This window comes from Falco cherrug, chromosome 3 (assembly GCF_023634085.1).
Source record: "Falco cherrug isolate bFalChe1 chromosome 3, bFalChe1.pri, whole genome shotgun sequence".
NCBI classification, from domain to species: Eukaryota; Metazoa; Chordata; class Aves; order Falconiformes; family Falconidae; genus Falco; species Falco cherrug.
The window spans coordinates 55,726,490-55,744,159 of NC_073699.1; the positions used below are offsets into that span (position 1 = coordinate 55,726,490).

Genomic DNA, 17,670 nt, shown 5'->3' on the forward strand with positions numbered 1-17,670 from the left:
GCTCATGCTTTTGAGGACAGACACAAACTGCGTTTCATGAGGGAGTTATGGACTACCTCTGAAGTTGTCTAGTTTCTATAGCTTGGTGTTCCCCAAGGTAATATCTGCAGTTAATGTATTCCTAGTCATTCAAAATAAAATCATCTGAATTTGTATCAGATTATTTAACTTTTGATTTAAATGATTTCTAGGTGCATTGAGAGTTCTGTGTAACTATTTTTTAAGTATTAGAAGAGCTATTGCTATGTGGACATTAAGTATTTTAGGGTGAAATTTTCTGGTTGTTAAAATGATGCTAAAAGGTATTTTTACAGTGAAGTATTTTTAATACGGCGATATATGCAGTTTGAAACAACTAAATATTCCAATTTCCTCTTTCAAAAAAGCGTTCAAGTATTATGCACTATTTTAACATTTTGTTCAAATGTGAAGTCAGAGTTTCTCAGACTTTTGAAGATACTGATGTAAGTCGAGATTTAGAAACTGGTTGCCATTCTAAATTTAGAATTCCTTACTGCTAGTGTAACAACTGGTACTCCCAACAGTGAGAGAACAATGAGATTTGTAATTAACTTCACTATTTAGACATGCTTGTAAATGCTTTTCACATAAAAATCTTCTCTACTCCCAAATATTACTCTTGCTGAGACTTTATGTAGGTTCTTTATTTTTTTCATTTAAGATACTCAGTGCTAGAATACCCTGCACCTTGTAGAAGAAAAGTTGTAACCCAATTAAATAAACCTCTCTTCTTTCAAATCTCAAAAACGTGTTCCCTTATGATCTTATTTCCCAGTCTGACACCTCAGTAAGTACTCTGCAGGTGCCATCACCAGCTATCAGCAGAGTACTGCTCTCTGAGACTGGGACAGGTGCTGTGCTATTAGCGATGTGATATTAGCAGGGCAGGGTACCTCCTGGGATGGGATATTTTGCTTTGCAGAAAATTATATTTGAGAACTGAAAACAAAGATAATTGATTAAATACTGAGTTAAAAGCCTTCTGATCTTTCTAAGAGAAGCTCTATGTTTGTGTTCCACATAGCTTCTAATTGTTACTCTGAGAGAATTTAAAGAAAATTGTATTTTTAATAGTCTACAGTAAATATCTATTGCTATTTGTATTGATTAGCAATACTGTGTTTTCATGTGTTTTAACAGTATTTTCTGTCTCTTTCATTTTGTTGATGATTGAGTTGGTATTCCACCTCAGTTTTTATAACAATAAATGTTCCATAAACAGATCTTTCAACTTGCTGTTGATGGTAAGAAAAATATGACAGGGCAGGGAAGAGATGATAGATGAAAGTGTACAATTCCACCATGGCATCTTTTGTTGTTTGCTGTCTTACATTTGATCCAAATTACTGTTTCAAAGAAAACCCTCTAAAAAATAATGCAGTTTGTCTATTGTTTTAAGTGTATGCTTTCAAATAAATTTTGGGTTTAGCAGGATTTTTTTTTTTCTGAAAGTTGTCAGTTAAAATTTAGTGGGCTCTTTGGTTACAACTGCAATCAGTTTCAGTCTTCTTCCAGTTCGGATTTCTAGAGTTGGACAAAATAGCTTATAGTTTGTTTATTTTCATGCTCTGATAAATTTTAAATGCTCATAGCAGCTATAAATTGTAATCTGTGTGTTTGGGGAAGTGAGCCAAAAATTAGTGTTTAGCAAGTGAAGCTCTGTCTTAACATTTTCCATTTCTTTAATGGACTTTTTACTGATAGTAAAATATTTAACACTTTCTACCTTATAATTGGAATAAAATGAGCAGTGATTTTAATTTCTTTCTTTTCTGTGACTTATCTAGCAAAAGGGGGGAAGCAGCCTTTCCTTTGGTTCTGTTAACCTAACTACATTTGGATGTCATGGAGTTTCTTTATCTTTTTTTTTTCTTTTAGTATTTGGCTTTTGAATACTGCATGGTCATTCTGTATTTCGAAAGGTCTTTATCATGCGTAGTGCATATTACTGGCCATAGTCAATATTGTTAACCTCTGTAAAAGAACAAAAAAGATTAAGTGGCCCAGTGGGGTTTCGTTTTTAGTTTGGTTTGTTGATTTTTTTATATAAATTTTTTTAAATTAAAAAAAGATGTAAGAGAAGTTTCACCTGTGAAAGCCTGGATGATTCTGATAGAAATAGAGAAGTTGCCATTTTAAAACAATCTTTTTCTTGTTTTCTTCTGTCTGTGGCCAGTAGAAAAATATTCTGGAGGAATTTCATTGGGCAATAATTATATCTGCAGGAGACTCTTTTTTCTTTTTAATACTGTCAGGTAGTGGTTGGTTTATGATCCTGACATGAAGGCTTGTAACACACATTTAAAATATCCTTTATAATATAACAGTTTCAATTGCATGTATGTATGTGTAATTGTCTCTGAATTTTATTTAAACTTTGTTCTAGTGTCTCGTATTGATGAATTCCTCAGGTTTATGTGATTTATGTGGTGTCTTGTATGTTTAATGTTATTCCTCAATTTATTCACTCTTCTGGGATTTTCGTTGTTGTTAAACCATAAATTGAATGATCTACTTTTTGTATGTATCGTACATTAAATTATATTTCTGCCATGTCCTCTTATTCTTTCCTTTCAACTTGTTCAAGTGATAACACTCAAATCTTTCATCACTGATCGCCTGTCTTTGGAATCCTTCTGCTTCTACGGTATCCTTCTGTGATTGCTTTCCTCAAACTGAACTTGTATCATTAACACAAATGCCATGGCCTTTTTTTGGTGCATATTATACCTCAATTCTGGTACATCAAGTACTGAAGATAATCAGAAAGTGAACACAGGTGTTATTAATAGGTTTTATGTATTTTTTAATTTTTTTTTTTCCACCAAACTGTGTGGGAGCGGTCAATTTTTTTTTCCTGAATTAGTTACAATAGGAATTTCCCTTTTCTGAAGAGTTGTCCAAAATTCAGTGTAATTGCCCTGTATCTATCCATGTTGAATTTCACCTGGCACCATTCTACTTCTTCTTTCATCCACAGTCTTCAGTAATTAGTTTTGCAACATCTTCAGATGTTGACGTTTACTAACAAATATTTTCAGGGGACCTCTACTATCTTTCTTTATTCTTTGAACTTCCTGTCAGGTTATTACTTATTTCTTTACTAAGGGCAGTTTCTGATCCGTGAAAATGTGTACACCTCAACAACTCTTGTATTAAATATGCAGCTAAGTGGTTTTAACACATTTTTGAAATTTTCTAATAGATTAGAAAGAGATGACTTCCATATATTGACACTTTACTAACTCATCTTTATTTTTATCATCCTTGGCATTTTATAATTCTGTTAATTATTTTCATCAGTTTACTTGTAGCTTGGGGATCAAGGCTCACAGGTTTATGATTCCTAGAATTGGTCCTGCTACTTTTTTATAAAAAGAGGTACAGTGTTCGCTTAACTTCTATCATCTTAGGGGTAGTTTCTTTTAATGAAAGACTGAATTTTTTAGCAGCTTGGACTGACTTGCATTATTTTCAAGAATCTGAAATGGGTTCATACAGGTCTTTGGGCTGTTTCCATATCCAGAAGGTCCTCTTGATAAACTACTTCCCAGTAGTACCTCTTTGGTTGTTTTTAATTACTCTTTCAGTTCTCCCAATTCCCTTTGGTTTGTGAAGTCTCTTGGAGGTTTTTATATCCAATGAGAATTCTGTAATCCTTCTTTTTTTTTTTTTTTTTTTCTCTGTATTCCTTGAACACTTGTGCTCTCAAATCTGGTTTTGGATCACTGTGGTGTTTGTCTTAATGTTAAACAACAGCTGTTTTGAAAACTTCCAGAATAAATTTCAGAGTTGGAATATATAGTTTTGTCCCAAATAAACTTCGGATGTTTGTTCATCCATCGTTACGTGTGTAAGGGCATGCCCACGTTTGTGCAGTAACAGCTGCAGGATAGCTGAAACCTAGGTATGATCTAATATTTTTTTTAGTACTTTATAGTATTTTTCATTATCAGCATGTTGTGGGAACATTTGATTTACTAATGATTTATACTTGAAATCTAAGAAGTTCATTTAAATTCTGAAAATATTCCAACTTGGATGGTTTTTGGCTTTGCTCTCTGCTGAGGGGGGCTGTTACGTTCTGAGCTCTAGCTGCTCATGTGGAGGTACCAAGTATGTTGGTTTTGCTGCTATTCCAAAACATACTTGCTAAATAAAAATTAAGAAGTCTCCGATTTCTTTTTTGGTTTGTTTCTCCATATAGCAGTTTTAGATAACTTGTTAGGTGCAAAAGTAGGATGACAGTGAGCTTTTGAAGGTGAAAGGAAGGAAGAGATTGAAGTGGCCTTCCTTTGGTTGCTCGCTGGTTGAGGAAGATGAAACAAAATGGTGCAGCATTTTGCTCACACTGTTCAGGGAGTGGAACTGCCTTCACTCTTACCTTTTCTGCTTTCTGCCACTTCTGCTATAGGATGAGGAAGAAACTTACTTATAAAACGTCATTTTCTTCATTGTGGAGGAATAAAAGGAATTTAGTAAGAGAAGTAGCCTACTTGCTTGTATGTTCCTTCATCTTCCTTTTCTCCTGCTGAAAAAAAGCCTTCACTGATTTCTTGAGGACATCTTAAAAATGTTGCAGGGAAAAATAACTGCTTGAGGTATTTGAAGAAACATTGAGAAAATAAATTAGTACTGTTCTTACCCTACCTCTGGCAAGTGAATACGGGTGTCTCTGTGTCACCCTGATGTTGATATCTCCAAGGCCAAGAAGGGGTCCTGCCTTACAGTAGAAAAGCGTAATGCTTTCCAAATGATTGTATTATGTCTTGTCTTGTGAACCTCCTGATGAGTATGTGTAGGTGGTATAAGGGGGGCTGGGCTAGATGGGAACTTAGAACCAAGGGTGCAGACCCTTTCTATGAAGAGAAATGTTGAAAAATATACACACAATTGTCTCACAGAAGGGGTTTTGCGTGGATAGTTACGGTGTTTTAGAGGGTCCTCAAAAGCCAGAGACTTAGGTGTTCACACTCAGAGATGATTTTTTTTTTTTATTCCCCTGAATAAGCTGAGGTGTGTGAGGAGGATCGTACAGTCTTGCAGGTGTTTTTTGGTAGTAAAACAAAGCTGGCTACTAGCTATTTCTGCATCTCCTTACATTGCTGTGAGTAGAAAAATTCCCCCTTGTGTTTATTGTTTTTCTTGCTCTCCCTCTCTGAACTCTCAAGGTTATTCAGTTATTTTCCTCACAATTTCATTAGGAAATTTGCCAAAAACATCCTTTCTAGGCAGCTGTCTCTGGACCTTTGGAGGCCAGCACTAATGTGCTTCCAGTCTGTAGGGGGTGTTTGGCATGAAATTACGAACTAGGCCTTCAGTGCTTGGGGGGAGAGAGGGGAAGAGGTCGCAAACGTTTTACCACACCCAGGTGCAAATTTTTGCTAGTCTGTGAGCATTCAGAGGCTTTAATCTCATGTTGTACCTGTGGTGTCCTGGTGCAAGGTCTGTTAACAGCAACAAATTGTTCATGTGAGACAGTTACAAAGAAGAGTTATTTTTCTGCTCGACAAATGTTGCTTTGAAGGAAAGCTTTTGAGTCTGTAGGAGGGAGTGACTCCAGCAATCATAAACTGTTCAGATGTAATTTTTTAATGAGGCATTGATTTGTATTTTTGTTTATTTTAAAGCGGTGCTTGAAGGTGCTGTGGTGTTGTCTGCATGTCATACTTAATGTAAAATGGATTGAAATAATTCAATCTTTTGCCAAAATTAATATTGGGAGGGATTAAACGTATCGGAACGAGCAAGAAATGCATTTCAGTGCTTTCTTTCATACCATGCTGAACAATATAGGCAACTGCTGTACCATATGTACATATAATATATTTGTCAGACTAACTGCTTCTCATGTTTGACTAAACTGTCTCCTTTCAGCCACCCACACAGAATATGCCTATGGGTCCGGGAGGGATGAGTCAGAGCGGCCCTCCCCCACCTCCACGCTCACACAACATGTCTTCAGATGGTATGGTAGGTGGGGGCCCTCCTGCACCACACATGCAGAACCAGATGAACGGCCAGATGCCTGGTAAGTTTTTCTCCTCTAAGACATTAACACCAGCGTTGCCTGGCAACTGAAACGACATGGGGGCTCAAGGGATACTAGATTGTTGATGACAAAACTGCTTTGAATGCCCCCGAGTACAAGCTCTCTTAGAGTTTGTTAGCTACAGAGCTACGTGACCTGTATTCAGTGTTTATCAGGCTGCCCTTGGGCTTTGATGTAGCTGACACACAGCATTCCTCTGATGAACAGAACTGGCTAAATTTAGTCTGTTTGAAACTGTGCAGTACAGCTGGCTTTAGAAAGCTTATTGGGAAAAGGTATTGGCCTGTGGCTGAGTGAACACAAATCCTTCCATAAAAAGATAATGTGAAATCATTGTAGCTAAATAATTAGATAATAATAAAATAGATACATCTTAAAGAGTGTGTTTCGAATGTGGGTAAATTTTTTTTTTTAAAAGTTGCTTTTATACAGAGTCATCCAGCTTCTGCTAATCCTGTGTTCTTTATTATTGAAGATGTGTTGAATCGTAAGGGATTTGTGAAGAAATGGCCTCCAGTTTATTGTTCTAGGTGTAAATTTTAAGTCAGTTTTTATGCCATACTGTTTTGTTTCTGACTTCCCAAGCACTTTTCTTTTTATTGCAAAGCAGTGAAACAAGATGATAAAAATTCCACCTTGTATCTACCGGTACTGGCTTTGAGGTAACTATTCCCTTTAGCAGTCAGATCAGAATGGAGTAGGCCCTGGAAAAGCTTGCTTCTTTATATAGAGGCTGTTTTCCGGAATTTCCACTCATAAAGTCATACTGCCTATTTCATGTGAATTGGTTTTCAGCTTAAAATTGCATTCCCAGGATTGCCTTTGTTCAGGACCCCTTCATTTTTTTTTTTTGTATGGAGGAACCTTTCATACGAAAGCTCTTCAAGGTATTGATTCTTCCAAGAAAGAAAACTGCTGTCAAAAGGTCTTTGAAAACTCATCTCTTGGTGGTCACAAGCTCCATGACGGCAAACACATTAAATAGCTATGTGAGACTTAATATGAAGTAAAAAATACAATGCTTGCTGTAGTCCGTAATTTCTGTGCAGATCTTGATAAAATGGACCTGATAGTGATGGTTTTTTCTGAGAATAATAGCTGAATAGCCTCCAGAGGCCATGTGTAAGAAGTGTAATGAAAGACCTAGAGAAGAAGTTAGTTTCATCATACATGTTGGTCATGGTCTGCATTTGGAGTGGAAGGAGCAAATATGCTGTTCCCTAAGCAGGGCAGAGCTATTCTGGTTGTGGAGTCCTTGTATCCATTTAAGATTCATCAGCTCCCAGGGAGACTAGCACTGCCTCTCAAATCAGTCTTTTTGACCCTCTAGTGTAATCATATTATTGTTATTATAATGATCTTTTCCAAGGAGAAGGATTACTGAGTCACAATGTGAGCATAATAACTTCACTGCCGAGCCATGGGAGAGAAAAGTCACTCCTTAAACATACATATTTTGTAATTAGATAGAATAAGAAAAGAGCTCTTATGAAAATACATGAAAGGTAAATAGGTTTGTTTTGGTATTCACCTCAACAGATACTTAAATACAGTTTCCAGCTAAGCTTTAATTTAGCCTTTTTTCCAACATACTCCATTTTTCGAATGTCTGTTCCTTTCCTTCTCTGTTTAAGGTTGTCTCTGAGGATGTAAAGATAAACAGATTGGGATGAGGGCATCTCTAATATCAGAAAGGCATGCTAAAATCCTTCTGTAGTTAGGTGTTGGAAAAGGAGGAGCAGAATCATCTTGTTAAGTGGATAGTTGAATGATATTTTTTGAAGTGTTTGCTAGTTTGCCTGTATATGAGCCTTTCTGTATTTCATAGACATGTACTTGTAATAATTTCTACAGCGTATGCATTTGCTTTCTGTTTATACAGCACTTATTCCCTAAGTTACATAGGTGCTTTGTAATAGAAGACAGATACAAAACCTTAAGTATCTGAAGAGATGAGCTGTCCAAAAAGAATAAAGTTAGTAATGTGCAGAGAATCCAGGGTTGACAATCTGGAATTGACCAACCTGGAAGAAGTAAAATCCAGGCTCAAAAATAGCAGCTAAGAATTTCTGGAAGGCTTTATCTGAGTAGGGACTTGCACAGGCCAGAGTATGGGTGGAAGGGTTGATGGGAGTATTAAAATAACTGCCTAGTGATGGTCAGAGCGTGAGTTGTTTTAAACTTCTGCCATAGAGCTGTCATGTTACCTGAAGGGCAAAGGGTGATTTTTCTTGTACTTGTGTTCTTGGTTAGTAAAGGATCTCAGGTGCTGCTGAGACCCTTAATTGCATCCCCTGACAAACAAGTGTCTCTGTTCTCTTACTGCGGAAGACAGTCATGACAGACCTCTTTCAGCCTATGGTGGAATTGAATGTTATCTGTACCTGTGACAGATAATGGTTTTTACCTGAAAAAATTACTGACTGGAGAGTTACATTGACTGGGAATTCATGTGATGCAAAGTAAAGGGTGGTTCTGGATTTGGAAGGATATGAACTGGGTGTGCTGGTGGCAACTTGTCTTCCTGATTTCTTGAACTTGTTTTACCATATGTAAAAAGGCAAAAGGTGAGACTAGCTGTAGGGTTCTTTGACCTTTGTCCTGGCACTGGTAGGTGACCTTTCTGAATAACAAGTGCTTGTGTATTACCAGCAAGTTCTCTCAAAGTCATCTTTCCTTCCTGCAAGTGTAGTCTCAGATGCACTTAGGCTGGCTTACAGCTTCTCAGAGCTAAGATACTATCTATAAGTGGTTAAGAGGAAAAAGGAGTTCTGTTTATAGTGAAGATAGATACTTATTCCACTAACTTTATTATACCACCAAATCTAATAATCTAATTAGTACAGCATTTAAAGCAGTTATTTTAATGGCAGATAGGCATTTCATCTTTCATTTGTATTCTGTTCTTTCCATTTCATTTATCCATATGTAAAAAAACCACAAACAAACCAACTGTTGTGTCCTTATGTGCAGGAGAACCCTGTAAAATATTCTGGTAAACTATAAAAAAAATAATTTGTGAAGTGTGTTCTTACTATTTTTCATTTGCAAGGTTTTTTGGTACTGTGGTCTTGTCTTCTAGCTTCTCAGTATCAAACTACCTGATTTTGAGTCCGGCACATATTCATGCCTGACACTTTGTGTCTGGTTTTTTTTGAGTGCTTTCTCTTGTTTTGGTGCTACCCGAGACATGAAGTTTAAACCAACCTTTTCAAGAATGTGGTCTGTTTTTTGCAACTCCTGTCTTACAATGATTTTTGGATTCCCCGTTTTGCTTCTTACATTATCAGGTTTTAAAAACTTACTCCACTGTGTGCTTGGCTAGCTCTCTGAAATCTATTATTAAATTTCTTCCTTTAAACAGAAAGGGATGAAACCACTCCTAGACCCTGACTTTCTGGTACTAACCTTTTGTATTCCTTCCTTTTCTTAGAAAAGAAATTAAGAAAGTAGTCTTCTAGCAGTTGCTTGGCACTACAGTCTGGAGATTCACCTTAGTTTTACTTAACACACTGGTGATTGATCTCATGACTAGAGATGATCTCACTTTTCTGGAATTGAGCTGTCTCCACATTCTCACTGACAAAGAGTTAGGCAGTGTTGAATTGAAGATGGGACAGTATAGGCATCTATAGTTCTCTGTTGTGATCATAATCCTGTTAACTGAGTGTTTGGGGTTTTTTTCCTGTATTTGTTATGCAGTCTCTGCTCACCTTTTTTGCAGGAACAGTGAACTGCATGTATGATACCTTTTTCAGCTTGATAAAATAAGCTGATGTGTTCATTTCAGTAAAGTGTCTTGAAAAGGATGAGATGATAAACATATCCTTGAACTTACTCTGTTTCTTCATGTTGGCTTTTACTAGCTGTGTTCCTTGATCATTATCCTTTTTTCTTCCGCATCTTTTTGTTTGCGGGTCAGTTGGTATTGCCTCTCTGACCTTGTGTAGAGCTCTGTCCTTAGTTATGCCTTTGTTCTGTCCTAGATTAGTGCAGTTGTTTCTTTAGCCAAGATGGGACTTGGGAGCTGTTTATATCTGAAGGCACATGCAGGGTTTCTTTGGGTGTGGCTTTTTTTTTGGTTGTGATTGTTTTGTTGTTGTTTTTTTTTTTGTTTTGGGTTGTGTGTTGGTTTTGGTTTTTTTGCTTGGGTATATATGTAACCAAACCATTATATTCCTACAACTCTACTGGCATAGTTTCTTTTAGGCTCCTCTTCTGTTTTCTGTGGTTTTTAGGGGTTTGTAGCTTAACAAAAAAATGTGGCATGTTTGGCAACAATGGCATCTTCTTGGTGACCCCAGTATATATTAACACCTGTCTTTTTTTAGGGTTGACCTGTTCTGTCACATGATTTTGTTGTACATATCTTCGTAAACTCTTCATGTGGTGCTTGTCATTTGCACAGTCCTTGCATTTCATTTACCTTTTTCACTAGTCATTTATATCCAATCACACCTCTTACTAATTTTAGTCATAGTATCTGCTCACTTGTGCCAGCTAAAGTAATGAGTAAACTGATCAGATGATATTGTAATGCTTACACTTTTTAAAATACCCATTGAGAGTAGATTATAATTCAGAGAACAATCCAATTTTAACCTGTGTTGTCAGGAAGAGGGGAAATAAAGGGTGAAGAGATGTTGGCCTCATGGGTATATGAACAGGTTGCTACTCTTCCTTTGCATCTTTGCAAGCATGAGAGGTGAGCTGATAATTTATTGGCTGTCCTTCCACTCATCATCTCCCACCCTAGTAATCTATAAATACAGCATATTGGCTCTAGATTATATGTTCAAGCCAAGTTAAATATGCCTTCAGCCATTTTTAGTCTACATATATTTGTACCATGTCAATGCTGTCTGACTTCTGGGGAAAAAACAGTAATGTATTAACTGTTATTTTCAGAAAAGTGTCTAGTACAGTTTTTTGAATAAACAGAAATGTTAGAGCTATTGTAACAATTGCAGCTGTGATAGAGCTACCAAGCTGGCTGTTAAACTGGTCTTGTGCATTTCAGGTAAAATCCAGGGTGTGTTGTGCAAGTACTAAAAAGACTAGTTTCACATATGATATGGATATAAGATGAGCTATATGATAATTTACACCTTTTAGTAGCTTCACGTGCTCAACAAAAGAAAATGTATTGCATAGTAGAGCTGAACTTTGTTGTTAACTATTTTTTTTTTTTTTAAGTTTGGAATTAATGAGCAAACTTTTAGCTTTGTTTCAGTGCGGTTGTATTGAATAACTTTTATTTGGTTGTATAATTCAGTAGGACTAATTTGCTTGTTTTATGATACTTAACGTTGAACATTTCCCCGTTTTTCTTTCTGAAGGACCTAACCACATGCCTATGCAAGGACCTGGACCTAACCAACTCAATATGACAAACAGTTCCATGAACATGCCTTCTAGTAGCCATGGGTCAATGGGAGGCTATAATCACTCAGTGCCGTCCTCACAGAGTATGCCAGTACAGAATCAGATGACTATGAGCCAGGGACAGCCTATGGGCAACTATGGTCCCAGACCGAACATGAACATGCAACCAAACCAAGGTAAGTGAGGTGCTTGTTAGCTTCTGTAAAAAACAAACATCTCAGGTACAGACTTTTTTAAAAGGTCTTGTCTTACAGGTTTTCTTCTCTAAATGCATTTGTATCCATGTTTGGAGGACTCTACATCTCCTTTCTCCCATATGTTGGTGACTTTTTATTTATTTGCAGAATTGAACTGTTTTCAGGTATTGTCTGAGAATTGGGAGTGGATCTGCTTTCATCAGTTAAGTTTGAACTACTGTTCATCTTTCTCAGACTTTACACTTCTATCTGAGTGTTGTTATTGCTCAAGTTGATAAAACATTTCTGCTCTTCAGTCTCTTGGGTAAACTGAAAAATTGTAGTCAGGTAGCCCTCAGGTTTTTATACCTAATTAATCTTTGTTCTCTGCTGCATGCTGTTTTAGCGTGGAATGTCTGTTAATCTTAAAGAAATAAAATTCAGTTCCAGGAACTAATCCGCTACTCCCTACTGTTTTCAGGAGATGTCCTTGTGTATATAGTAAAATACAAAACTAATTTTGTGTCTAGGATATTTGCATAGCATAAACAGATGATGTGTCCTGTTGATGTCCTTGTTGAAGCACAAGGACATTGCAGAATTAAAATATTGCATTAGAGTCGCAACAGACAAAATTATTGAATTGTTTATATACTGCGTATTCTTATGAATGTGCTCCATGAGTCAGCAAGCAGTATTTTCAGCTTACCTGTTAAGTCTCCTACTACATTGGATGTGGACATACCACCTGCTAGAAGACATACTGCAGAACTGTTTTTTTTTAAAAAAATGCTTCTACCTAGTTTACAGCATGTTTTTTTTTCCCAGTACGTATGAACTGTTACGAATATATTAGCTGAAGCATCTCTCTTTCTGATGCTGTAGGAGAACATGTTTGGTTTTTTTTCCCCCTAAGACTCTTTCCCTGGACATTGTAGAAAAAATAAACTTCCAGTGGCATAGGTGGTTCTTACTGCAGTATGCTCTCATTGGAGACTGGAACTCTGCTTTTTTATGTAGATACTACTTGGTCCTGGGGTGCACAAACAGGCCAGGTAATACTAATCAGTTTCATTATTAGATCACAGAAAAGGTCAAAACAGACAAAAGGCTTAAGAGAGACTGAAAATAAATCAAGACAAAACAGCTGTTTCTGCAGTTTTCTTACTGGTAGTGAAAGTGAGAAGTCACAGTCCTTTGTCCATGTTGTTAATGGCACTTTTTAAAAAATTTAACAGCAGAGGAATCAATCACAAGTAGAAGTATTTTTTACTGTATCTGAACTGGCAAGTTACCTGTGTATTCTGGGCAATAGTCAGTGGAGTAACTTTGTAAATGTCCTGAGATGCTTTGGACAAGTCCTATGCATGGTCAGTTGAAACTTTTTGTTTGCAGAGAGTTACACATACTGCTACCATATTTTTTGCTGGGAGAGCTATCCCCTAAGTAGCTCTACAGAAAATGTCTTTCTTTGTGTGACTGGCTTACAGTTTGGGACTAGTGATTGTTCCATCTCAAAGTAGTGTTCTTTACTCTTCCTTGTAATATTTCCCTTCTGTATTTTTAGTACTCTGTCAAACTTGAAAATTGCTCATTAGAAGTTAGGCAGAAAGATACTTAAAAGGTTTGTGTTCTGTACAAATAATAATGCTTAAGTGGCTTTGGGGAGTAAAGAGTAAAGCAGTATCTAACCAAATTATAGGTTCAAGAACAAGAGCAAGTTCTCTAAGAACACGAGCTGGTACCATTGCCTGCACTTAGGGCCACAGTAATCTTTCACATTGGGTAACTAATTTTGCCAAACTTTGACCCTTTAGGCCAAAACTTTCCTTTCCAGGTGTCTGCTTCATGGCTGATTTGTTTTGTTTCAGAAGTTTCACAGAAGTAGTGAGCCATTGCTGACAGTGGTGGGATGAAGAATTACATTCTTTAAAATATTTCAGTATCTCTCAAAAGCATTAGTAAATAGAGCACTTCATATGTAATTGTAGGAGTGCAGTGCCCCTTGCTTTAGAGTAAGGCTTTGAAATTGTCATGCCAGCAAGGTGCTATTTGCTGTTTCAATGAAAATATTGTCCCAAATTGGTCAAATTTTAAATATCTATGGGGGAAGAAGTCTTTAAGTCTGAAGGTGTGTGTGTGTGTTACATATTGGTAGCTCAGGTTTTTGACCTAAGAATATTTCCAGTCAGGTCTACTTAATACATTTCCTCCATTTTCTTCTATTAGTTGTTACATTTTTATTGAAATTTGGTGACAAATGAGAGGAAATATATTTGTATCTTCACTCTCTTATGACTCCAGGACAGGACAGCAGGGGACAGAATGGAGGAGAAATCTGTGAGAGCCAAGATCCAGTCTGGCTGGGCAGAGGTCTCAGCAAAGCATGGATGCTGCAGGCTCCTCTTCTAAGTGAATAAACAATAATGAGCTACTAGGGGATGCATTGAGATGTAGTTTAACAAAAAGGGAATAAACAGATTATGACTTGAAAGATTTCTTAACTGATAGCTTCTGCTGACATTCAGAAACAGAAATGAACCAGAATTTCTGAGCCTCAGTATTCTTGTCAGGAGACATTTGTGAACCCCTAAGCATGCTTTGTTTCTTTGTCTTAAAGGGGTGATTCATATTGAGAATGAAAGATCTTGCTGTATCTGTCAGTTAATAACAGCACTAGCTAAATATAATGCTGAATATTCTGCAAGCTAAGGTCTTAGCATTTCAAGTTTTGGCTGTTAAAAATGAGTAGATGATCTTGACCTTAATCTTTCCCTGCATGGATTTCCCATCTGTAGAGGAATGAATCTGATGGTGAGATTATGATACCATCTGATTCCACAGGAGTGTTGTGAAAGTATATTCATTATGAAGATTTGGACATTTTAGGTGAGCGTCATAAGAGAACCCACGAGTAAATTAATGATTCTGTCTTTAGTGTTTGATTAGGTGTGGCTTCTCACATGATCAGGAGGAAAAAAAATATTGAAATAGCTTTTCAGTGAATAGTGTCTACTGTGTACTGAATGAGGCCAGTACTTCAAGGCAAGAAGCGCGCTATTTTGTAATAGATGGATACCATAACTTGCAGAAAAGTTCTGATCTAACTTTTGATCTTGATCAAGGCTTCTTGATGTATACATTTTGAGGCAGATGGTGTTAGAGAAAAGTGCCAATTAAGAAAAAATGCATAGTAACAGAATTCATTGTTGGATTTACTTTCTGTCTCTGCTTTGTCCATATTATTGATTTGCACTAGTTTGTAAAATACTAACAACAGGAGTATTTTAAATGAGAAGCAAATTTTTTATGGTGTTGTGTTTATATAGTTAGTCCAGTTAAAAGACTAATTTTAGTAACTGTGGACTTCGGAAGCAGAGTATTTTAAATGGAAGATTCTGTAGTTTATTCTTAATTAAAAAGGTACTGTAGCAGCTTCTGACATCTGCAAGGAATATTGGCTACCTTATTGGAAAGATAGGAAGCAGCAGGAGCTGAGTGGATGTGGAAGAAACCCCTTTCTTCTGGGTGCATTGCTGCTTTTGTATGGGAAGTTAACTTATGCTGAATGAAACATTACAAGTCTTGCCAAATTTTTACTTTTCAGAGGGGAGGTGTAAGCATGATTTTTCTTCCATGGAAATTCCTCTTATTTATGTTGAACAGATCTTCCACAGTCAGAGAATAACAATAAGCAGTAGAATTCAAATACTTCAGAAGTAAGGACCAAGAACTTACAGCTTGGCCATCTCAGAAAATGTGTTTCTCAGATCCTTTTGCTAGGATTCTGTGCCCTTGCCAGAAGCACTTGATGTGAAGTTGACAAAACTCCCCAGTCTGTATTTAATGAGCATTATATGTTGTTTGGGGTGGGGGTGGAGAGGTAGTTTACTTCTAACAGGTGGAGTCTACATGAGAATATAGTTTTGACTCGATCATTTGCAGAAGACCAATTGTTGAATCTGGTGCTGAGGGTTTTTTTAATGACAGTTTCGTTTATATAAGCTTACAAAAGTTTCATTATCGTTTCAGAGCTCTTTCAATTCCAAGCAAATATGAAGACATCATAGAGACAGCAGAGATGAGGCAGGTGCAGAATTCCTGTTCTTTTGTTGTCTGCATAAAGGAACATAAAGATAGAAACACCCAATGTTATCTGAAATAAAAACATGTTCAGGGTATGACAGATAGGATCAAATAATTTCTAAGATTGAGGACCTTTTGTGAATGACTTGCCATCTGTTCATTCCTGTGTAAGCAGAGGCTGTTACGTTTCGATACCTCAGGTGTTTACAGTAGCCGTGGTGTCATGGACAAAGCAAGGCAGTCTCAATTTTTTGAACATCTAACCTATTAGAGAGAAACAGAATTGCCTCCACATTCTGGAGTGCTATCATGCTATGCAGGATTTGTAGGATGTCTAGCTGTAGAAGACACTGCAGTTGTATCTGGAAAAAAACAAAGATATACAGAAGGGCCACAGTACTTGTTCTTTCACGTTTTACCCTAGGGAAGAAAGGTGATGCTGGTAACTAAGGAATTTTTTTGTGTGACTTATTTGTATGTATTTTTTTCTTAAATGACACCTTAAACTATGGTTCAGTTTGAGATGAGAACTTTGTGGAGTAAGCAAGTGTGGATAAGTTTCTATTACCTTTTATTTGAAGCCTAAATCATACATTAGGAGCAGCAAAAAATGTATCCTCAAAAGTGTTTTGAGGTACTGCTTAAACTGCCTTCACGTTAAAACACCTTTAAGATTTTGGTTCACTTGACCAAGCACATCTGAATTGTAGTTTTTGTCAAGAATCTTGAGAAAATTGGAAGTGAAAATTACCCTGTGGTAGAGTTCCTCAGCTAGCTCTCGCAGACGCTATCACAATCACTTAAATACAGACATTTTTTTTTTGTAAGCATAAAGAACAACACCAAAAAAGTTTTACTGAGAACTGCTGCATTGCTAGGTATATATTGTTATTTATGTAACCGTGGACGCAATGACAAGTAAATCTGGCATGATGTACTTTGCTGATACTGTAGATGTGGATATCTAATCACTTTGTTGATACGAGCGCACATTGTGAAATGCCAGAAGAATAGACCTCTTCTTAACAGCAAAACCAATGTGTTTTTGAAGACTGAAGGATAGTAGCTTGTATAGTGTTGCTTTTTTGTTATACCCAGGAGGCTCCCATAGCTCTTCAATTGGAACAGCCAAGCCACCAGTTCATTTGGGGTTCCTCACTTCTGTGCTTCTTCAGAAGTTTCAACAGTGTCAGCAGTTATTCTTGTCCACCACCAGTATCTGAGTTTCAGCAGAAGAGACAAAGCTGAGGAGACATTTTTAAACTGCTAAGTTTTTCTGCAGCTCTTTCATCCTCAATGCACTTCTAGTCTCAGATTTGTTAGGTTTACCTAAGAACTGCTTCTAGTTTGCATTTCTGTTTCTTTCTGTTCATCTTGCATGTCTGAAGATGAGGTGGCCTGTTTCCTGAAGTCATTTCTTATCAGGAGACTGCCACCAGGTCACTGCACTTAGAAGATCAAGTACCAGCCCGTTTTCACTTAAATCTATGTACCTTTTCTTCCCTGTGTGCAAGTCCTTATGAGGCACTGGCTAGGGCAGAGACAGGTTTTTTCATTTAGTAAGTGTAGACAACTTTGAAACGAGCAGTTGAGGAAAATGTTGAATATTCCTGATAATGTAGACTATTTTTAATTAAATTGAACTGAGCATTTCAGTTTGCACCTGTTGTCTGACTTGCTTTATACATTCACTTATTGCATAAGACTGATTTGTGTCTACGCCGTGCATTTTTCAAATGCCTGTTTGACTACCAAAATTGTCTGCATTCCTCACAGGACCTACAGTATTACTTCTTAGCATCTTTTTCTTCAGATTTTTATCCTAGGAATGCTTCCAGTATATTGATGAGTGAAGGCTGCCTTCTGAATGTACAGAAACATTTATAATTTTGCGCTACCAAAGTTAAAATAGTTTCTTGGAAAGACAGTAGTCTTCTGGTGTACTTGCTT

The 17,670-nt window shown here is 36.9% G+C and overlaps 1 protein-coding gene across 3 annotated transcripts in view; it reads left to right on the forward strand.

Moving 5' to 3' along the window:
* SS18 (SS18 subunit of BAF chromatin remodeling complex) overlaps positions 1-17,670 on the forward strand; it is a 42,499-nt gene that overhangs the window by 11,831 nt on the left and 12,998 nt on the right. For all 3 annotated transcript variants that reach the window (XM_055704945.1, XM_055704947.1, XM_055704946.1), the window contains exons 4-5: positions 5,899-6,052; positions 11,413-11,634. In XM_055704945.1, coding sequence (XP_055560920.1) covers positions 5,899-6,052; positions 11,413-11,634 — 376 coding nt within the window. The remainder of the gene's footprint in view (positions 1-5,898; positions 6,053-11,412; positions 11,635-17,670) is intronic.